Source organism: Phalacrocorax carbo, chromosome Z (genome assembly GCF_963921805.1).
Source record: "Phalacrocorax carbo chromosome Z, bPhaCar2.1, whole genome shotgun sequence".
Classification (NCBI taxonomy): domain Eukaryota; kingdom Metazoa; phylum Chordata; class Aves; order Suliformes; family Phalacrocoracidae; genus Phalacrocorax; species Phalacrocorax carbo.
Window position 1 is genome coordinate 73,751,723 of NC_087548.1, and position 23,478 is coordinate 73,775,200.

At 43.2% G+C, this 23,478-nt stretch overlaps 1 protein-coding gene across 1 annotated transcript in view; it reads left to right on the top strand.

The window, feature by feature from the left end:
* LPAR1 (lysophosphatidic acid receptor 1) overlaps nt 1-22,447 on the top strand; it is a 68,834-nt gene extending 46,387 nt beyond the window's left edge. Inside the window, exon 4 of the mRNA XM_064437893.1 lies at nt 19,204-22,447. Within this exon, the coding sequence (XP_064293963.1) occupies nt 19,204-19,505 (302 nt within the window). The 3' untranslated portion in view covers nt 19,506-22,447. The remainder of the gene's footprint in view (nt 1-19,203) is intronic.
* The last annotated feature ends 1,031 nt before the right edge of the window (nt 22,448-23,478 follow it).

Genomic DNA, 23,478 nt, shown 5'->3' on the forward strand with positions numbered 1-23,478 from the left:
TCAATGTATTGCAGGTATTCTGGAGCTCCGCTCTGTTCCACTGCACTATGGATCCGTCCATAGCAAATGGTAGGACTGTGTCTCCACCCCTGGGGCAGTCACTTCCAGGTGTACTGGACACCCCTCCATGTGAAAGCAAACTGTGGCCTGCGCTCTGCTGCCAGAGGGATTGAGAAGAATGCATGAGCAATATCCGTTGTGGCATACCACTTGGCTGCCTTTGACTCCAGTTCGTACTGAAGTTCTAGCACATCCGGCACAACAGCACACAGTGACCGCATGACTTCATTCAGGCCATGATAGTCTGCTGTTAATCTCCACTCTCCATTAGACTTCCACACTGGTCATCTGCCAGCCCAGGCGCATGGCCATTGCTCTTATCAAAATGTTCCCAGGCACAGCAGAGTAAGGTGATAAGCAGTACAGCAGTACAGCAAGTAGCGAAAGTAAAAAGCAGCCACTAACGAGCACTAGACTCTAATACACAGCAAGGCAAGCGAGCCCCATGGCAAGCACAGAAGGTGGCTTAGATTAATAACCAAACAGCAATAACAGTTATAAATTCAATCTAACGCATTCCAACCAAAGCTGTGGTTATTTCAAACCCTTTGAGACCTACATTGGGTACCAAAAAGGACTGTCGTGGTTTATCCCTACCCAACAACTAAGCACCATATAGCTGCTTGCTCGCTCCCCCATGGTGGAATGGGGGAGAGAATCAGTGAGGAAAGTGGAAAAACTCATGGGTTGAGATAAGAACAGTTTAATAATTTAAAATATAAAAATAATAATAAAATAATTATAAAATAAAAATAATAATAATAAAATAAAATAATAATAATAATGTAATGGAAAGGAAAACAATGAGAGAGGGAGAGAAGTGAAACCCAGGGGTAAAAAAAGTGATGTAACCACTCTCCATCCACTGCCCAATGCCACCAGTCCCCAAGCCACAACTGCTGCTTCCCCCAGCCAACTGCCCCCAGTTAATATACTGTCATGACGTTACATGATATGGAGTATCCCTTTGGCCAGTTTGGATCAGCTGCCTTGGCTGTGCCCCCTCCCCTCCCGGCTTCATGTGCACCCAGCAGAGCATGGGAGGCTGGAAAAGTCCTTGACTAGTGTAAGCACTGCTCAGCAACACCTAAAACATCGGTGTGTTATCAACATTGTTTTCATACTAAATCCAAACACAGCATTATTCCAGCTACTAAGAAGATAATTAACTCTATCCCAGCCAAATCCAGGACACATCTCTTTCTCCATTTAAAATGAATGGAGAGAGCTGTATCCAGAGCTGACTGAAGCACAACTTCTGCATTTGGCTGTGTTAAAACCACAATATCACTGTGAACATTGGTGAAATCTTAGCAGGGACACAGAACAGATTTTAAAACCTGGCCTCAACCTTAAAAATTGGTGATGAAATGTATTAAAACTATGAATGTGATCCATTCATAAGCTTTTGTACCTTATGCACTTCTCTTTGAAACAATATGCTTTTCCCCAAAAAGTTTTAAGCGTGGTCCCCTGCATCCACAGGCTGACTATCAGGAGTTACCCTTGACTCATACAGTAGCAGGAATCTTGCAAAGTGTCAGCTATGGGATGTCTCCATTGCATATTAAACTGTTGACTGCAGATCTTCCCCCCCAAAAATAACAAAAATTACTAAAGAAAATATTTGCCAGAGGTTTTATCAGAGAAGCTTTGACATTCTTCTTTTCATTTGGAGTTTAAGTTCCCTGCCTGTTTTTGCTGTTGTTGCTTTCAAACAGGAAAGAGAAATGTCTGCTGGATGCATTCATTGAGCATCTCTTCAGACATATGTACAAAAGCAGAAACTACAACAAAAAAGTCAGCACAAGCAGAAGGCTTCTGATATTGTTTTAAAGAGGTCTTTTTTTTGCTTTAAGAAAGTAGTCTTAGTACAGTGCGTAGAAACCACACTAGTATCCTGATAGAATTGCCTGTAAAGCTGCACATATGTAATTTTGCAGGCAGCATTTTGCAATAGAGTGATATGGTGGAGTTCTGCATGTGCTGAAATCTGTGATAATAACAGATGTATGTCACCGCATCTTGAAACAATCTTCTCCACTTCCGTGACATGGACTGACCATTTTCAAAAAAAAAAAAGTCCACGTGCTTGGAAGCTTGGAAGTATATTTTCTTTGTTAAAACACCTCTATCTTTCATGCGCCAGGAAAATAAAACGCAAAGTGCTTGGAAAAGGCAGGCACATTGCCAGCATTTTAAAGAGCTGTGAGAGAAAAGTTGCTAGGCTAGAGATAGGTTTGGAAACTTCCTGAACCAGAAACATCTGGAAATATTTAATTACTTGGTAGCCCACTTCACATAGGAATTGTTCTTTAATTTAGATGGAGATGACTTGTATTAGATTATTTTAATAATTTGAGATGAAAGGGTGTGTATGCATATTGCAATTTGTGCCCTTGGTGTGAGGTGTTTCCAGGGGATCCCTCATTGCTGTGACCACAACTGCCCTCTCTGTGGCAGTGTCAGCTCTGGCTCCAGGACTTGCTTAGCATTCATAAGCTCTCAAGAGCTGTTAAATGTGCCCTTGGTCTGCACGTGATGCATTGGCAGGAACTGCCTCCAGTTGTGTCCTGTCCCTGAGTTATTCCAAATGCTTGAGAAAAAAAACCTGTTGGTGTAGGTGGTGGGTGTGCACTGGGAAGATGAGCCCTCAAATTCTCTTGCCTCTGACCCCCAACAGATGGCTGGGGCAGAGAGTTCGGGCTGGGACTTGGGTCTGCCTCTGATGAGCAAGGTTTTTGGCTCATTGGCAATGCCATGGTGCCAGGGAGCATTATGGAGGGTGGCCATGAGTCTCCCTGGGGAACGCTGTGAACTAACTGCTTGACCCTTTTCTCTGAGGAAGCCACAAATGGAGGCTGCTCTGGCTCCTTCTCCTGGTCCCTCCAGGGCATCTTCCAGCAAGGACTCTCAGAGAGTCCTGTCACTTCCCTTGGCATGGAGGCAGGCTGGTGTTTTTGCTTTCACCACTCCTCAAAACAAAACAAAAAAAACCCGAACAGTTAGGTATTCTGGAAGCCAAGCAACACAAGCACAATGCCAGTGGCATTAAATAATTTCTAACCCTGTGATAACAAGATGCTTTTGAAAGGCCACACAGCGCTAAATGAACCAGAGACATCAGTACCATTCATTAATTTGCCCTCCTTTCCTTCTCCCTCTTTAGTGTGTTGCAGATTGCTGTAAGTATGAATGTTCTCAGAAAAATTACCTAAGAGTTGTGGCAAAGAAGGGTTTTGTCAGCAAGTTTATGCTGCTGGTTATTCTGTGCAGGAAGGAGAAAGCTCATGCTTTTGTGATGCCAGCTTAATGGTATGGACAACTGTCCATAGTGTAACAAAATTTAGAAAGCACAGCCAGGAAGAAGGATGGAGAGGTGGCAGGTCACGTATGGCCATCTTCTGCTGTAAACAGCTTTTGGGGTTTTCTCTTTTAATCTGTTTTACACATGTCTCAACAGAACATTTCTGGGGAAATAATTTAAGTTTCAAGTTGCATCTGTAAAAGTTTACATGCGTCTGTTGCAGTGATGTGCAATGCTCTTACAGGCCTCAGTATACTTTCCTCTGCCTTTCCCTTTCCCTGTACATACTGTACTGTATGTGGTCATCTTACTGCTGATCTCAAAGCCTCTTCACAGTCTGTACTGTGTTTTGCAGACAAACTAATTTCCTTGCTTTTTGACATGTTTGCTCTTGCCTACACCTTGCACCATCTACTGTGAATGACTGAACTTTCCACTCCAAATGCTTGCATTGCAGCAACATTCAAGCTCAGACCCACTGCTAGCAGCAGTGTTTGGCAGACACGACTGAACCCTGGGACATTCAACCCTCTACCATTAACCCTGAACTCCTGCCCAAAGTGACCCTGATGAATACAGGCATTATTCTGTGATGCAGAATATGGAAGAGGATATGAGGAACATCCAGGCTGTGGTTAACTTACTGACATCTTTTTTTTTTCTTTTATGAAAGTCATGGATAGCCAATTGCAGTTACATAAGGACCATCGATGCCAGTGGACAGTCAAAGCAGTGGGCAATAGTAGCAGGCTTTTATCTCAAGGGAGCTCCCATGCCCAGTTCAGAGGAAAAACCTCCCTGGTTGTTACCCTGTTTCCAGCCCTGTATTCCCATATGCATAAACAGAGCATTAATGAATACAGCTACAATATCAGGGTTCAGATGGCAGGACAGCAGAGAGAATGCTAGTGCCTACACAGCATCATCAAGTGATAAAGGAAGCAGAACGCTGATTAATTTTGGAGAAGAAACTAGTGGACTCATCCCTTGTTACTTGCCTCTCCAAGAGGTACCAGAGACCGACTCACCTCCTCCTCTCCTAGTTTGCAGACCAGCTAGTAAGAACCCAGCAGATCTGAAGCTTGTTGTGCTGGTTGGTTTGGCTCTTTAATTTTTGAGACACAGCTGTGATCAATCCCAAGGTTACAAAGCCTGCCTATTAAATACAAGTGGCTGGGGGCATAGGCTTTTCCTACAACACTGAAATTGTCTTTCTGCCTTGTTGTATTCATCCCTAATTTTGCTACCCTAGATTTGTTATGTCTATTGCTCTGAGCTTTGTGTAAAATGCTGAGAAGCCAGCAAGTACCACCAGGAGCTTTAAGTGAAGTCCAGTAAAGGCTGACTGATCTGAATTTGCATCAGAGCTTTTTCTTTATATACCTCCTTTATGCACTGCTGCTGTGTTGGAGTTTACTTCAATGTTACCTCAATATTCCTTTCATTGTTAAAACATTTTAAAATTAGGTCAACCCTGATCAGCTTCCTTGAGTGTGTTGCTGAATAGCTATGGGGTTTTATTCTTTTTCTGAAGAAGTAAAGCTGTGTATTTCATTTAGAGCAGCAAAGGTACATCTTGGAAGCAATTGCTTTGAGTCGAAGGACTTTGCAAGTAATTTGTTTACAATGTACTAATTGCTTTTTTACTTTTTTTTTTAACCCAAAAATTCTTCAGTGGAGAGCCTTTTGCCTCAAAGGTCTCAGTTTATCTCATGCAGCTTCCCATTTGCTTTAGGTGTAAACCCACAAATGTCTGCTAAAAAAACCAGCTGCAGAAATCTTGCAAATTCCTATATCAGTGTGCCTGTCCCCAAATGATCTGACTTAAACTGCTATGAGCAGTGTGGAATTAAGACATCTGAATGATCCTGCAGGTACTGTTTTGGGTGTGTGCTGAAGGATGAGTGCTCGGTGTAGGTGCTTTATTCAGCCAGCATTGCAATAAAACATATTTCCTGTGTCCCCACATTCCACCTCCTGGACATGTGCTGGTACCATTAAGCAATGCCGGTGGGCACTGCCTGTCTGCTTGGTGCTGTAGGTTTTTTTAACATGGAGTAATTCAGAAACTGGCAGCAGGAATTGGAGGAGGTGTCTTCTTTAATCATCATGGCCCTGTTTCACCCCTTCTGCTAGTATCTCAATTTGCTGCCTCCTCAGCCCCATAGGTGAGCTGGAAATTGCTTTTATGGTTTGGTAGCAGTCTTTGTTCTTCAGTTCCTCTTTCATCAACGAGCAACCGCTGGTGTTATGCTAGTTAGGTTTTCTATTAGGTTTTCTATTTTGCAACCTGCATCCATGATCGCAACACTGTGCAGTTGAAAGCAGAAGGGTGCAATACAGTAGGCGGCCTCAGCAGTGCTAAGACCTTCTTCTGAGGACTAATAAACTTGCAGAAACTTCTTGTGGTTTCCCCCAGAAAGAGTATGGAGGAGCCTTTTGTTTTTCTTTTAGAGGCCTTCTTTCAATGCAGCTGTACCATTTTCGACTGTACTTACAACTGCTTCTGGAAGTCAGGGAGTTACAATTTCTTTGACGGCTGGCTCCCTGCTTATGTGCCATCCCCTTTCTTCGAGCAGGCAGCTCAACCCTGCATCTAGAACCTGTTACCATGGAGTCATCAAAGCAGCATGCTGTGCAGATGTGCCAGTGGGCATAGCTTGCGGGATCAGTTGTGCAGAGGGGATTAGGTGGATCTAAGGGCCATTCAGAGCACGCAGAACAAATTAGGCTTGCTTTTTGGATGCCACTGCTTTGTTATTCTCTGCATGCAGTCTCAGGCTTTCCAAGGGTGAAGCAAATGCTTTCACAGGTATCTTCTGCCTCTGGCAACCAGTGGTGTGGCCTGCACTGTATGTAGCTGATCTGCCACATCTGATCAAACTGTTATTAGTTGTTATTTTAAAAAGTAAGGTATCATCTTGATGTACATAATGGTGATGTAAATAATCACCATATTGGCTTGGTCCATATCTCAGAGAATTGTTTAAAATGTCTTTTGTATTTTGAAAACTTCTAGATGGTTTCGTTTTCAACTGCCAAAGATTTTACATTGAATGGCATTTAAGTCCCTTATCCCTTGAGGACTGAAGTCACTGGCAAGCAGAGAGTGCTAAAAAGGAAAAAGTTTCAAGTTCTTGCCCTGCAGAAGCAGCATGCTCCCTGGCAGGTCCAGGGGGAGTGCTTGCATGAGCACAGCCAGGAGCTCTGCCCTTGCAGCAGCTTGCCTTCTCTGTCACTGAGAAACAAGTTGTCTTTGCCCTTAGTCTGAAGACAGGTGACAGTAGAAAACAATTACTGTCGTCTTTGGCAGTCTTATTAGAGAGACCAAGAGTTCAATGGGAACAGAGACAGCTCTTTCATACCCAGCAGCAGAAGACCCAGGACAAAGCCGAGCTGCAGTCAAGGCATGCTACAGAGAAAGCAGCAATATTAACACTTCTTCCTTCCTTGCTTGGTAGATAGGGGCTGGATTTAAATGACCTTTGTCTGGCACTTCTCATGAACACCTCTGAAAGAGATGAAGGTGTCTGGGAATCGGCCCAGTTTTGGCATTGAAAGTATTTCTGTATTCTGCTGCAATACAATTGCTTCTTCATGAGTAGGTGGGAGTAAGTGAACTGAAAGAGAAGTCATAGTGAGAGGGCACATCACTTGTCTAACCCAGAAGTAGCTTTAATGGCTAACCCCGTAAGTGGATGAGACTGGGGTTCCCTTGTTTGTAGTGATGAGGGTGTCTAATGCATTCTGAATTCTCCCTTGCTTTGGTTTTTGCCTGACCTAATGACATAAAAGAGAACTCTGCAAAGCATCACTCCCCCAGTAGCCTCCTTCGCATGAAAACATGGGTTTTCCACAGCTGTGTGCTGGTCATAGAAAGAGATAGCTGAAGATGCACCTTTTTCTCCCCAGTGTAATGCATCATTTGGCAATGTGATTCTTGAAGCTATGAGTTGAAAAAAAGGCTAAATTTTATCAATGCAGTCTTCTGTGGTTGCCTGAACACTTTAAATCAGTATAGATTCTCTAATGGTAAATATAAAGGAAATCACAGAGAGGCTGCCAATGAAATAGAGATATTTACCACACCAATGAAACATTACCAGAATTGTTCACTGTATTTCCCATTTTAAGTATGGGAAATGCTGTTGTTACTGCAGTAAAATCATATGCTGCAGGACGGTAAACATGCTTCTGACAGGGAAAAATGTACCTACTGTACACTGCTGAAGTGCTTCTTTCTGCTTGATAGTATTTTTAATTAATCCAGAGACTGGATTCATAGGAGTTAATAAAACACTAATCTTTCATTCACCCTAACACCTAAGTTACAGTATGGCATCTTGTCCAGACAGGGGAAATTAGGTATTCCGAGGGAATTCAGAGGCATCTGTGAGAACCAAGAGGTAGCTGCATCCTGTTAAACCATGTCTGATCTTCAGCGTAGAATTATAGACTAAAAGCTGTATTTTCTGCCCAAGTTGTCAGCCTCATTTAGACAGGTTTAAGTGAGTACACATAGAATTAAGTGCTAAAACCTGGAAACCACCCTTCTGATTAGATGTCAGTATATACTTACCACAAGCAAAATCTGGGTAGTTCTTCACTCAGTGCTTCTCTTGTGAAGTGCAATGCCATGTCTGTCTGCTATCATGAGGCTTTATCCTCTCTCTGTTTTATCATTGCTATTTGTAGACACCTCGCTGGTAGTCTGATAGACCGAGGGACATCTGTACGGCCTTGACACCACCTGGGTGGTGAGGTATACAGGTGACTTACTGTAGTGACATTGTTCATGTACAGTGTGTCCAAGGCTGCTTGTGCTTAAGCCAGTATTTTCATTTGCTAACATTCAGATGAAGAGTAGGAGGTCTTTTTGAGGAGGAGGCTATCCTAACATATCCGAAAGACAGACTGATTTTCCAGGAATATTTATTCTGGAGTGACATCCCCTTAACAAAAAGGGCTTTTCCCCTGTGGCCTACTTCACTCCAGAGCTCATGCTCTTCGTTTTCCCAGAGGAGCACAGCTGTCACGGTGGATTCCGCTTCTTAAAACTGTTTTGTGTAACTGGACTTAATGCAGTTGCCTCAAGGAATGTATAACACAGCTTAACCAACTAGCTATAATCAGATAAATTGCAGTGTGGCTATATAAAAATAAAGACATACACAGTTTTCTTGCAGTTGAGGTAGAGCTGGTATATAATACAGTCTTTTTAAGTATCTCTACCTTTTTCTAACACTTTCTCCTATTCACAGTCTGGCACTAGCATGGGAGAGACAAATTTTACTCCTATTAAGGAAGCAGATAGAGGCTAATATTTTTCTTAGAATATTATTAGTTTCATCTTATGTAAGAATCAAAGCAGTCCTTTACATATTAAATTGCATCCACCCATGCTTCATTTGGAAACTTGTGTTGCAACTGGAGTTTATCCAAACATAATACCAGTAATGCTTAATGTCCTTAACAACAAAAGAAAATACAATTAAACAATCTCTTGTACCAAAGTTGTTTGAAATCTGCTAAACAAACAGTATTGTCTGAGTGTAGCATTGTGACTGTCCCTGGGAAAGTACCAGACTACCACAGGGCGTATATGGATTTCCAAAGGAAAAGTGGGCAAAACATGGTTTTTTCAACATGGCCGTGAATGATTTTTCTGTGATTGAAAACTGCAGGTACTAGAGAAGCAGGTCCCAAGCATGCTAAATATACCTTGTGGAGGCAGGCAGAACAGAGTCCGGTTTGTGAGCCCTGCCTGCAGGGTGCCAGTTGTTCCACTCTTGCCTCAGATGACCTATTGTGGTGAGCCTTCACATTTGCATAGACACGTTTGCATTGCCACCAGACCTGGTTCCTCCAGCTGCCCCACATCTGGAACCTGAAAGCTTTACCCAGACCCTTAGGACAGGGTCCTCTTGCTATTCGGTGACCCAGTGCCCGAAGTCATGACTGTGAGCATTCAGTGCCTGTAAAGAGGATCCTGGCTAAGTCTGGACTAGTGGATGGAAGTAGGATGCCAGGTATGCGCTGAAAGGCAGTTTCTTGCTTCTAATTGTCCCCAGACATCTGTTGCCTGCTCTTCTTTGTTCTGTGTCACAGTGACGCAGGGACACCAGTACCATGAGCCTCAGGAGCCTCTTCTCAGCTGGGGTTTTGTGCTCCTTTTCTAGCCAAGCTACTGCTGCTGATTTGGGACTGTTGGAACATTTGTGTCCATAATACAGCACAAAGGCTCATCTAGAATGCCTGAAAGTTGAAAAAGACACCAAAATTTCCTCTGTGTGTCAGGTTTTTGGCAACAGCAAAACTCCACAGGGACTACTGTTTGTCTTTATGCAGAGATAAATACTCAGATTGCTTTGGCAACAGCCAGGCTTTTATTCAGAGATCAGTTTCACATATCTTTATGAATTTAGAAATCAGTTGGAATTCTGACCATTGGCATTTAATGACTTCCTGTTTTTGTCTAAAATGCTTTTTATAGAAAAAAGGCTTACTTTCTTCTTTTGTGGGGGGCGGTGGGGGGACTACCATCTCTCTCCTGCAGTCACTAGATCAGTGGTGAATTTCATTTTTCCTTAACAACCTTTTGATTTGAGGCATTCAAATGAATGTGGATAAATTGCCAAAGGCTTGAGATTTTGATTTTCTCTTTTGGAAAGCAGATTGCACATGCCATCTTTGCAAGGTGTTCTTTAGAGCCATGACAAGCATACATTTGAAATGAGGAGGTACTTGAACATCTTTGGTTTGCAGGTGTCAGTTGAAAAATAGTCCTGGTCTCCTCCATTTGCATTAGTACTTGATTTCTCCTTCAGACATGTCAGCCAAGTAACACTTGAAGGCGGCTAGATCAGCTGGCCAGAGATCAGCAAACTCGTTTTTCAGGACTGCAAGGAGCAGGCAGAGAATGACACCCAGCTTTTACCTGGGCTAGAGATTAATGAGCATGAAATAAAACGGTCAGTTCTGATGGCTTGCTTCTGCCCATGTCTCATTTTCTCTTCAGTTTGTTTTGTTCTGTTATCAGTCCTCCCCAGGCTTTTCTGTCTGTTGCTTTTTCAAACTTCAAAATCTTCAGATACCACAAAGATATGCAGGGGCTTGGAGACCCATGCAGTACCTGAAACACCTGCAGCTGGTGCCAGAATCTGTGAAAAGGCCACCTAGGGTCCAGGTGGGAAGATACCCAGCAGACAGGACCTCCAGAAGGAAAGCCAGGAGGCTGTCAGCGTACCCTGCCTACAGCACTTGGCAGCAAGCACTCAGGGCAGCAAGTGCAAAGTGCTGCAGACAGCGAGCTCGTCAGGACTCCCACGGCTGCCATTTGTGAGTCCTACTGAGAGAAACCTGCTCTTCATTACCTCTGGTCTGGGCTTGCAAACTGAAGCAGGAAGATAAGACCAAAGGTGTCAGCCACCCTGAGAAGTGGGAAGGTGCAATGGCTGTGGATGCAGCCCTGTTGACCGCAGGTGTTTTCTGTCCATGCTCAGAGACAGTGGTTGTGTGGCTTGTGGTGCCAGTGGCGTTGTTGGCTAATGGTTGTCAGCACCCTGTGAAATGCCAGGGTGCGTCAGCTGTGTCTTCAGTTGCCCCTACGTGCAGCAGACTCAGAAATGTATCTCCTTTAAAAGGAGGGCTTTGACCTAAAGATTTCACCAAAGAATTCATAAAAGTGAGTATTTAAATGACAAATTGTCAGGGGCAATGTAGTGATGTGACATTGGAAGAGAACAGGGAGAGCAGAGGGCCAGCCTGGTACAAAGGAGTCTGTATGCCGGCAGGAGTATCTGTTGTGGTTAAGACTCTATGTACATTTAGGAAGAGTATTTTACTTTATCTTGTTTTTTCTGAAAAGAAAGAAGGTGATGAGGGTTAAAGGGATGAACAGGTGAAATACTAAATATTAAGGCCCAGAATGAGGTGATGCTAACATACACTGGAACTTCACTCTCTGGGGGCAAGGCGTGCTGCTCCTCCCAGCCCAGCTAGAGCTCAGGCAGAGCCCCAAGGAAGCTTTCGTGTTAAGTCATTAGCATGTTTTAAAATGGATAAATACTTCAAGAGGGAAGCAAGCCAGGGTCCTCAGAGAGGGGGTGATTTGTTGACAAAGATAGCTGTGCCTTAAGCACCGAATTAATTCTCTATACAGAGGTTTAAAGGTCAAGACAGATGTTTGAAGCAGACACATACTGTATTCCTCCTGGGAAGGGGAAATAAGGTTTGGAGCAAGACATAATTTCTGTGTTCCTTCATGATCCAGCTGTTATTTTGTGCAAAGACTGACCAAATTCAACAGCTCAAAATCCCAGAACAGGATTCAGGAAGAGTTTGGAATGTGCATGTGCATATAGCTGTGGAGAAGGCAGGAAATCAGGGAACGGATGCAGTACTAGCAGAAACAGTTTTGCAAACCATGGGTGCTGTAGACTGAAAAGTCTGGCAAACCTGTCAACTTTTCTTGTGGAGTTCAGACACCTGGAAAAGCTGAGGTCAGGATTTTATCTATAATCTGCACATTCAGAGCTGTTCAGCTCATGGGAGACTAGAATGGGTGTCCCCAAAGGTGGGGCAAGTACAGAGTTGTGAGAGACAGACTGATAGCTCATACCACCCATATCCTCCCGTATACCCCCTAGCTGTGTATTTTCTCTTACTTGCTTGGGTCCTTTTGCTCCAAATCATCTTATGAGAAGTACATGTAAGATACTGTTGCATGAATATGAATGTAGATTTTATTTAACTTTGCTTTGTTTCTCATTTCCTATTTTACACTGCTGGAGACATCCCCCCTTCCTTTCACACAAAACCCCACCAGAGAAATGTTTGGCTTGAAACCTAAAGGAGCCACTGCATCAAAGTCTCCCAGAACCATGCCAGAGAAGGCAGCGTTTTGCACTCAATCAGAAACTGCAGGAGTGTGCTACGAATCTCTCTCTCCTTCAAGATTCATACAGCTTCCTTAAATAAAGACTCCTTAAATAAATGAAGGGGTTTATGAAAACACGCTTTTCAACAAGACCTTTCTTACAAGCATGCTGCATGCTGCTCTCCCCTGCCTGGGATATATTTCAAGGACTTTCACTGTCATCCTCCCTGAGCCTTTTGATGTCTGTGTATGGAGAGGCAAGTCTTTCATATCTGAAGTTCTGCAGATTTTGCCAAATTTAGCATAGGATTATTTTACATTTGTTAATCTGGTCCACATGTAGTAGCCACATGTTATTTTTTTCACATAAAAATTCCATGGGTGGAAGCAAACCTTACCCCAATGCTGCCTGTTTCCAGCAGAAACTACAAATAACAGCAACAACTGTGTTTTCATCCACCAAGAACTATAAGCTATATTGTAGTAATGTTGTGGCAAAACTGGTGAAAATGATGTCAGACTAGAATTAGAAGAATTATTCCTACACTCTGTATATTTACAGCGTGATAAATTATCTTCATGGATCTTTTGCATATATAGAAATTCAGCATTCATTTTAGATTTTGTTCTCTAATGTTTGTATCTGGGGAAAATTACATAGCTATAAATAAGTGCTATTTCATGCAGTACTTATCTCTATTCATCCTACGCACAAGATAATGCACAGTGTGATAAGGAGGGTTATTGATACAGCTTACAGATGGCCAGGGCATGAAGAAATGCAGTTGTGTAGCAGCTGATGAGCTTGCTCCTCAGCTAGCATAGCAAGTGGCTTTCCCTGCTGAGGGCGGGATTGTATTAGGATGTGAAAAATGCCAGGCATTTCTGTAGCCCTCTTTTGGCTATGGTTTTGTTAAATAAAACAAATCATGTCCCCATAGCATTGCTTTCCGCCTGCAGAAAGTGCAACAAGACCCTGCTCCCTGTTGGTAACTGACAGTGATGCTCAGTGTCCTTTCCTCTCTTGGTCACTGTTGTCCTAGTGGAAGAGGTGGTGTAGCTGCCCGTCACAAGTGCCACTCTGAGAACAGGAGGGTATTTGGAGAGGACAGTGGGTGGACAGGGGGTGGTGGGCAACAGTGGCAGAACATAAATGTCCCTGCAGTTCAGGAGAGTAGGTCTCTGGTAGTGCCTTATCCTGTTTCTGTAATCTTAGCAAAACTGCAAATACAAGTAAGATCTTATTTTCCCTCATTCTCTCCCCTCACTCCCTAAAAGAGGCCCTTTCCATGGTTTTCCCCTCCATAAGCACTTCTCTCTATGGGCAATTTGCAGGGTGAGTATGAGGCTATGCCAGAAAACAGTAAAGTCAGGATCAACACCCAAGATGGGTGTGAAAGAGGGCACACGAAAGGTGCACAATATGGTTAAGCAGGAGAAAAGGGATGTTTCAGAATAGGTGTGCATTGACAAGAGCCACATCCCATCTGAGCCTCTGAGGGATGGTGGTGTGTTACTTGGCAGGAGCAGAAGAGCAGAAGTGCTTCTTTTATTTTGCTCTTGCGAGTTAGAGGAAAATAAATGTTCATGGAATAAATGGAGACTTAGGCTGTGCAAGGCAAAAGGGAAAAAAAAAACAACAAACCAAATGTTGCTTAAGAAATGCTTTGCGCGTTAGCCTGAGAAGTTTCACAAGTAGCCATCCAGTCTGGTCACTGGGAGGTGGCCATATGCAGGTTCTTGTCATCCAGGCTGGTTGTTGGAGGCTGAATTGAGTCCTTGACCTGCTGCCCACCCCAGGGTGGCACATGGACACCATGGCCCTGGGAAGCTGCCAGGAGGGGGACAGCAGGCAAGCCTCATGGTATTCTTCATGCCACCCCCTGCCAGGCTGGTCCCGTGCGGTCCCCAGGGGCTGGGTGCCATTGTGCCTCCAGCATGTTGTTTGTGAACTTCTTAAATCTGCTGCAGATCAAAGCTTAACACAAAAATACACTGCAGTTGATCGGTGTCCTGCTAAAACAAGGCTCACTTTCTGTCTGCAGCAGCAGCAACAAAACTATTTAATCTGCACCCCTAGGATAAAACTGGCCCAAATACTCTTGCCATGCATGTAGGGGGACAGTCACTTGGAAGTCAATTCTCTGAGCCTGGGTTTGGATCTGTGCAGTGTCTGCCTTTCAGCTCTTTGGAAAACAAAAGAAAGTTCCACAAGACAAAACGACAATGTTTTTCCCCCTCTTCAACCTCTTTTCCACTAACTATGTCAGATCCTCTGGGTATGTCTGCTTCTCAGAAGGGGGGGCTCTTACTTGCTTTGGTTTTTACCAAGTTCTTTTAAATATAGGCATCAATTTAAGACAGCCTCCACCGGCAGGAAAAAAGTCATCCTGAATGGTCAGTGCTTAGTGATAAACTAAAGCAGGAGGCATGCTTGACTGCAGTAGCACAGAGGTGATCTATCAGTCAAGAACAGCCATACAGCCTTAAATTATTACAGTATTTTAAGAGGCTTTTTCTATCATATCCTTTTTTCCCCAATTTATCTTTCTGTACTGTCTACAGTTTCTTGTGTTGATTTTCCAAACATTCCTGAGAGGACCAAGGGCCTAGTAATGAGTGACTATTTCATCAGGGTTTATTCTCATGTAGCTTGTTTCTTTTCTGCTGCTGGTTTTTGGAGTTGTTTTCTCTTTTGTTTTTCTAGTCACTCACTTTTGTGTGGTTTATCATGGTTGGTTTCATATGCCTACTGCCCACAACAGTTTTTACTCTCTTGCAATCAAATCTTGCTGTGAAGCCTTGCCATGCTTACCCAGGAGTTTCCAAGCATGCAACTACCTTGGAAATACAACCTGCATTGGTGCATCAGACAAGGGTTCAAGACAGATGTGATGTAGTCATATTGTTGTCCTTGGAAAGCCCTCAGCAGACTGCTGCCACAGCAGAGCAAGACAGACCATGCACAAGGAGCTGGAGTTTCAGCCCTGGGTGAGAGGTATCACACAGCAAAGAAAATGAGATTAGTGTCATGAATGCTTTGTTGTAGCTCAGACTTCCTGCTGCAAAATGTGCTTCTTAGTCTATAGAGACCCTTCCCCTCCTGTCTCCTTAAATCTTTTTAAAAAATGCAGTGCTATTTCTTTGGTTCCCTCAAGCTTTCCTGTCTCATGGCTAGCCGTTCACCCTCTCAGCATGATGGGTGTTTCTTCCTCACCAGGCCCGCTCTTGCCAGACCTGCAGGGCAGACCTTGGCCATGCACCATACGGATGTTCCTCCTACTGCAACTGAACAGCTTGGTCAGCTTTGTGCAGTGCCTGTGCCTCTAAGGGCTGCCAGGGTTGGAGGTGTCACCCCAAGGAGCTATCTGTCCGGGCAACAGTGCTCTCCAGCCACCCAAGGACATACCACCTGCGATTTTATTCATGCATGTTGGGGTTTCCTAATGCCATGGCATGAAAATGACATATCCATGAAGACAAGCAGATTTGATTCACTGAATGTCACAGATCTGTTTTGTACGTCATTGTAATGTGGGTTTGACTGAGTTTGTAAAATGTTGAGATGAACCTGGAAATTACTCACACTGTAGTCCTCTCAGTTCTGTTCCTGAGCAGAAAAATGCATCAAGATTTTGATGTATGCTTACGGTTTTTTAAGTATATGACAGCAGGAAGCTTTTGGATCTCATTGTTTTATTAGATCTGGTATTTTTAGATCTTCAATTTTGATGAAACCAATGCACAACAGATTTCTGGAAGGGGGAGACTTTAGCCTCACTTCTAGCTTCATATCACTTTGACAAATATTCCACATAAGAAGTAGGAAAAATAAATTCCAAGTTTTTTTTTTTCCTTCCAGGGAAAGAATTCCATGTCTAAGAGATGATGTTTCCTAAATCTGAAGTAGTAGGAGCCTGACATTTTTATGTTCCTTGCATTGTACCTAACTCAAACATGCCCTTACCATGAGTGATGCTTTCCAGTATTTTCCAGGGTCCTGACAGTTAAATAACAAGTTAGAAAACCCAAGGTATTGTTTGTGACACCATTTGCAAGCACTTCACTTAATGAACAACAGGAGCCATTGGGATGGTGGGAAGTTTCACTAGGAAAATCCCATGGGATCCCATGACAAAACCTGCTAGACTGAATGCAGCTGCCTTCAATGGCTTCTACTTACCCATAACAAATGAGTCATTTATTGAGAAGCCTGAAGCTAGCCCTGTTTGCACAAAGGTGCAGTCCTGGATGCTCTGTACTCCTCTGATGCAACCGCTGTTGCATGGAGGAAACAGGTTGGAAAGTCAGCGTGGTCTGTGGCCAGGGACCAGGGCAGCACAAAGCCCACTTTACCCAAGTGGGTCTGGAGCTGGGCAGCCTGGGTTTCTTCTCCTTTTGACACCCTGGCTGCCAGCACGTCACCAACCCAGCTCCAGTCCTGGTGTGTGCAGAGGGTGGCAACTTGCAGAATAATTACTTCCATTCACTTCCAGAGCTGAGTGGGAAGGCAACGCTTTGGTTTTATCTTTTTTTCAGTGTAGCATGAGCTGCACAGAGCATTAGTTGCTTGCTCAACCACAGTCTACTTTTTCATGAGTACAACCTCATCAGGCCTCAGAATGTAGGTTGTTGGAACTATCTGAGATACTGAGGAGCGCAGAGAGGTTCAGAAACTCCACCTGAGACCAGTGTTTAGTGCAGTGGACTGCATGTGGAATTCTGTCAAAGACTTCGGGGCTATCTCAGGGGCAAATAAATGCTTACCTGTCTTACTGTACTGCTTCTTCTTGTTGCTGCCTTTAACATACCCCAAAATGATAGCAACAGAACATTCAGTTTGACATATTTAGCTTCTCAACAACAGATTAAAAAAAAAAATTGTTGGAAAATTGGAAGCTTTCAATTGCAACTTTGAATAACAGTAGGAGAGCTTTCCTGTCAGCTCCATTGTTCCCACATTGGACTTCTCTGCTACAGGCCTGGTGAGGATGCTGTCATCGTCTTTTGTCCTTGACTGTAGATCCCATGACTTGCAGTGTTCCCGTCTCTGATGTTGTTCTTCTGAGGCAGACTGTAATGAAGAAAATACATGCTCAAGTTGGAACAAAGTCCACCGCTGCCTCACTAGCTAGGAGACTGAACACAGCACGCACAGTTTCAGCAGTGAGTGGTTGAATTTGAAAGATTGTCTTGGTTACTGCAGAAACCAGCTCAGCAGAGCTTCTCTGTGCAGAGGGCAGCCTATGTATCAACCCAGACAATCCTGCAAATAAAGAGATGCAGTCTTCTACTCTTCTGGGAGCAGGTACAAAGAAAGGAAAAAGACTGTAGTCCTTTGCATGGGTTTCAAGTTCTCTTTTCTAGGACTGCTGGAATCTGAAAGAACTGCAAACAAAAGCTATGAAACGAATTCATGTGTTTGATGCCACCTCGGCGTGGGAGAGTTTCATCCCTATTCTACAAAATTGCTGCCAGCCCCGAACAAAGTCATTTGGCCAAAGGCATCAGTGCTTTGTACTGGCAGCTGGCAGTTTGCCTCTCAGCTTCTTTCCCTTTGCAAGCTTTGTTCATCAGCAAAGTGGTAGGCATTGAGTGGTACTGTGGCACCATCAGTTGCAATCAAGCTAAGTTTAGGGATCCTTTTTTGTATGTTGGCAACCAATGTCTGTAGCCCAGTGCACCCTGCATGTTTGCAAAGCCTTCAGAAAATGTTATTCTGTTTGATCTAGGTGGGTTTGGTATCCAAACAGAAAGGTGTCTGCATAGCTTACAGCTGCCATGGCCCAAGCTGGAAATAGCTGGCACCTTCTTGGCAGGCACAGCAAAAAGGCTGCACACTGTGGAGACTGACTGTAGTCAGCTGCTAGACCTGTAGAGAGCATCACTGAAGAAAAAAACAGAGGCAGCATGTTAACAAATAAATACCCCAGTGACAGGAGAAGCTGTCTGAAAACAGTGCTCACCGGGTAGTGCTGGGAATCCCTTATTGCTGCTGCCTGTGCTAAGCCTGCCCACTGATGATAAGACCTCGGTTTCCACCTCAGCCAAGCATGTCAGTCTGGAAAATCTCAGGAGCACTGTCTTCCTTCTGACATGATTGGTGTTTAAGGGCTTCCCCAGTGGTGCTTATATTTAAACCCTCTCAAACTTTGCAAGGACTTAGAATCTTTGTTTAACTCAGCACTCCCAACAAAGCACAAGGCGTTTGATTTCATTTCTGCATTGAACTCTGAATTTTGTGCTGGGCTTTATCCTCCTCAGAGCTTTGCAAAGCAGAGAAGGGAGGGGGAAGCATTTTAATCAGGGTAAGGCTCTTTGGCATTTACACTATTGAAGCCTGAGGAGCCTCTGAATTTCTATTGAATAGAGCCCTAAGAAAAGAAGTAGATCTGTTGAAGGACGACATTTCAGTGCAAGAAGGGTGTGTGTTTAGGACTTTCCATTACATAATGGGACTGAAATGGATTAACAAGACCCAGGCTTTCTTTTGCCTGAGAATTGCTGCCTGCACCACTCTTTCTCTATTACTGATGCTTCAGTCACAGCACTCACAGAAAGGTTTTCTTTGTTGTTATTAGTTTGAGAAGCAAATTGCAGCATTGTTTCCCCTGATCAAGAGATTGATTAGTCAGAGATCTTTTGCTGAAGGGAAAAAATGTTCCTCATTATCAACTTTAAATGCAAACGTATTTGCCAGCCAGAGAACATTTCAGATGGTGAGTGTGAGGGGGAGTGCCTTGCTTTTTTGATGTGCTGCCCATAACCATCTACAGATCTTTGAAAGGCAGCCCTCTCATCAGGTCAGTGAAGAAATAGTGTGGGAACATACACTTGAAAGAGCAAAATTAACTGATGCCACTTCCAGTTGGATGGTTCTCATAGTGCCTTGACAAGTAACGGTGCATTAGTATATTTGTGGGTTTTGGTGTGTTTTGTCTATTCTTTCTCTTCCTAGGTGCGTTCATAATCTGCTGGACCCCAGGATTAGTCTTGCTGCTCCTCGATGTTTGCTGTCCCCAGTGCAACGTCCTGGCCTATGAAAAATTTTTCCTGCTCCTGGCGGAGTTCAACTCCGCCATGAACCCCATCATCTACTCATACCGGGACAAGGAGATGAGTGCGACCTTCAAGCAGATCCTCTGCTGCCAGCGCAGTGAGAGTGCCAACGGCCCCACCGAAGGCTCAGACCGGTCAGCGTCCTCGCTCAACCACACCATCTTGGCTGGCGTCCACAGCAATGACCACTCAGTGGTGTAAAATCACAGCCAGCTGTGCGGCCGATGAAAAGCAGCGGGCTATGCTGTGGAGCGGGGTGGGAGCACGGCCCCAGGGAAGGTAACCCACTCACAAGGTTTTCTTAAACACTAATGGACTACAAGTGCTTCTTTTCCAGGGAGCCCAACACACCGACGCGGTCCACCTCATCTGCAGGACTGGCTGTGCTGCAAGGCCTTTGATTTCTACTTTCAGAAAGTAGAAGGCAGATGCCTTGTGGCAGAGGTCATCGATAGCCCATGGAAAGCCTCACTGAGACTTCGTCGGACTTCGCTGCATCTTGGTGCCAGTCTGAATCAACTCTGATTAATTAAGCTTATACCTGCTTCACTGCATTTACATGTAGCCACTTAGTATTTTTAAAAAGGGAGTAAAGGGGATAAAGTATGCCTTTCATTTAATAGACATGTAATATTTATCACCATCAGCATGCTTGTGATGAACATTTTCTGTGCAGGGAGTAAAACTGTGCCCTAGTTTTCATATCTTTAGCCACACTGCCATAACTACAGTAAAAACAAAAGTATTTTTTTCTAATACAGACAACAGGAAGATTATGGAAACAGACTCTACATACCTTCATTACTGGTGTTAGAAAGCATGCATGTTCTGTGTGTATGCAGATTGTTTTAATTATGAAAAAAAAAAAGCTCATTGTAAAGTCTGCAGGAAAGTAGAAAAGCGTAGACTGTATTCCAGTGTTTGTTTAGATTATGAAATAAACAGTACTCTAGTCACAAGGTATTTAACGTTCTTCTTTGAAGTACGATATGAAATGTGTAACATATGAAGGGTCCCAAGTTTTTCATGGGCAAGTTCTTAAAGTAGGGCACATCCCTAAGGCTCTTAAAGGGCTACGGTCAGGATAGTGGACTTAAAAGAAATATTTATAGCATTGGAATGCTTTTCTTGTTCATGGCAGAAAGAAAAAGGTGTTTTTAACATTAAAAAAATATATGCATTTTTATGGAACCTGTCTTGTAACTGAAAACAAAATACCCTCTGCATTTTCACACTGAGAAATAGTTTTAGGGTATCTTTTAAATTATATACCCTTCATTTCAAAAGCAGTGGGCTAGTAAAAGCCAAGGTACAATTTTATTTTCTCAAGTCAAGACAACATATGTAGTAGTCTATTGTAAATGACTGATTTGTGCTACATGTAAAAGCTGCACATGCACATTGATATGAATAGCTAAGCTAACAGATGGATTTTTTCATATATGGCTGTTTCGAAGAGAAATGCCACTCGTGAGTCTCTGTTACCAAGAATCAGTGACATTAATCAAAACTCCTTGACAGGGGTAAATGTGAGCAAAGATAGGATCTTGCTGATAGAAAACTTGGGACCTTTCTTTGGGAAACTGTGTGTTCTCCTAACAATGTAAAATATATCAACAGCAAATTCCTGGGGCCATATTCCTCATTGTAATTTGCCTCTATAACAAAACAAACAACAAAACAAAAGGAAAAAAAAAACCCAACCAAAAAAAATCAGAGGTGTATCCATCAATATAACATACTGGAATGTAACGTAAGGGACAATATTATCCCATTTGGGTAGGGAAGAAACGAAGGGGAGACAGCCCAGAAAAAAGCAGAGTTTTTAGCATCTCTTGCTGGGAAGAGGTGCTTGGATTTTATGCTTCCAAGCACAAATTTGCTTGGAAAAGGCAGTTCCTTGCTGAGAGAGGGAAGAGCAGCAAGTGAGCAAAACCTGTCCCCACTGAATAAAGTGAGAGTTTTGCCACTGCTTTCAGTAAAACTGAAATTCACCTGTACTGTCAAGCCAAATTTGTGTGGACACTGTGGAAGATGAAGTGGGCAGAGGAGAAAAACACAGCGTTATCTTCCAGTTGACCAACATATTGAATGTCACACTTGCTTTGGACAAAACAGCTCTTTTTTCTGACTGTGTTTGTGAGCAAGTGAATGCAGAGGTTGATTTGGTGTTTTATCCACATAACTGTACTGAGAAAGAGAAGACCAGGCTGTGTGAACTTTGTCATTAAAAGCATCTGCTTGCTAAGCCATTCATAAATTTTTCTTAGAGCCTGCATGATGTTTGAGCTAGCGCAGGTAAGCAGAAGAAAGGAGAGGACAAGAGTGCCTCCAAAAACAGGAGACATCTGACTGAAAAACAATTTTCTCAAGAGTGCTCAGAGTTGCTTTCTTCCCTGGATTCAGGTAGAGCACTTTTTCATGTCCCCAACTTCCCCACAAAAGAAGTACATTATAAACACTTTATTTTTTGGGGGGGTTGCCCTTTCCAAGTGTCCTTTTTACTGCTGTTTCCATGCTCTTAATTGAATCTCTCCTGGATAGCATGGGAGGATGATGCTAAGAAATAGCAGGAAATCATTCACCCCAGTTTACTGTGCTGAAAGTGCAATGGTTTTGGAGAAGCTGCAGGTGAATAATTTTCAACCAGTGGTGCAATCGTTCATGACATGCAGGTGGCTCCAGAGGTCCTGTGTGAAGACAGAAGCCCAAGGAGGCTGTTCTTTTCTCATTGCATTTGTGACAGGTGGCAGTTGCTGCCCAGGTACATTGATCAGCCTTTCTCCAAGGAGGCATTTGACAATTCAAGAAGCTGGACCTTTTGAACCCCTAACAGCAGTTAAATTTCAGTCATGGGGGAGATTAATCTGGGAGCACTTCTGGCAGCAGGTGGCTTTTTATTCTAAAAGGTGAAGTGCAATGCTTTAGATCAAAGGGAACAGGATGAAAACATTGCTTGTACAATTCCACTAGAGGAACTCACTGAGCATGTGGCTGCTGTTTAAAAATTTAATTAGTGTTTTGCTTTGTTGATGTGATCTCCCTATATCCTTGAGAAATCTGATCTGTGGATTGAGTGTTTCTTTGCTAGGTAATGAAATTAAAGCTGCTGTGAGCAAAGAGAATAAAAACAAGAGCTTGGAGTGGAAGGATTCATTTGCTCTTTTCTTTAGAGTGGTTTCCATGCCACTTGGGTTCGTCTCAGATTTTTTTTTTACTTTTGCTTCTCTGTTCAGATTTTCCAGCTTCATTGTGCAGTTGTAGAGCTCACTTCTGCTATGTGAAAACATGGTGCAAAGCACTTAGGGAAAAAAAATTGCTCCACTTACTTTTACTTATCTCAGATCCTTCAAAAGGTTTTAGAAGGCTTCTTAAAATACCAACGATCCTCCCACAGTCGTTAAAATTCTTCTGTTGCTAGGCTGCCTCTAGTCCAAGTAATTCCTCTTGAAGTTCAAATGTAATGGTGTTTTTTTCAGCAGTTGTGGTGATGGGGAGTTGTGTATTAAAAGGAATATGGTTGATGAAATCATTTGCAGGTCAAAGAAAATATGGTTTTCCTACATCATTTTTTCAGTGGCATGAAAAGTATGAAAACTAACTGAAAAGATTGTCTTTGAATGAAGGATTATTGAGTAAAATTTTAACTACTTGTTGCTACCACATATAGAAAGGCTGGGTGACCCATTGGTCCACAAAGCTGTTAATCACAGTATTTACATGAAAAGTTGAAAATATATTCTGTGTTTGACACACACTGCATTGCTTGTCAACCCCTTTTTTGCTGCATGTTCTTTGATATGTCTTGGTAGCATCAGGCTGGCTGCTAACTGGGGTGCTCAAAGCTGGGCAGATAGCAAGCACAAGGAGAAAGGGCAGATCCATTGAGAGATTTTTCAGTGATTCCTAAAACCAAGCACCTCTCTATCCATAGTGCACTAGTAATGGGGGTTTTTAAATAGTTGCCCCAAAGTCTGCCATTGGTTTTTTTAACTGTCTTTCCCAACTAGTCACAGCTGTGGCAATGCTTAAACAAGCTGACAGCGAAGGCTTGGTGTAGGTCACTTGGCAAACAAAAGAAAGAGCAGGCACACTATGTTCATGGTGCAAACTAAGCCTGTGTAACTTGGGTGTCAAAGAGGAAAGGACATATTTTTACATCCAGTATCTTAGT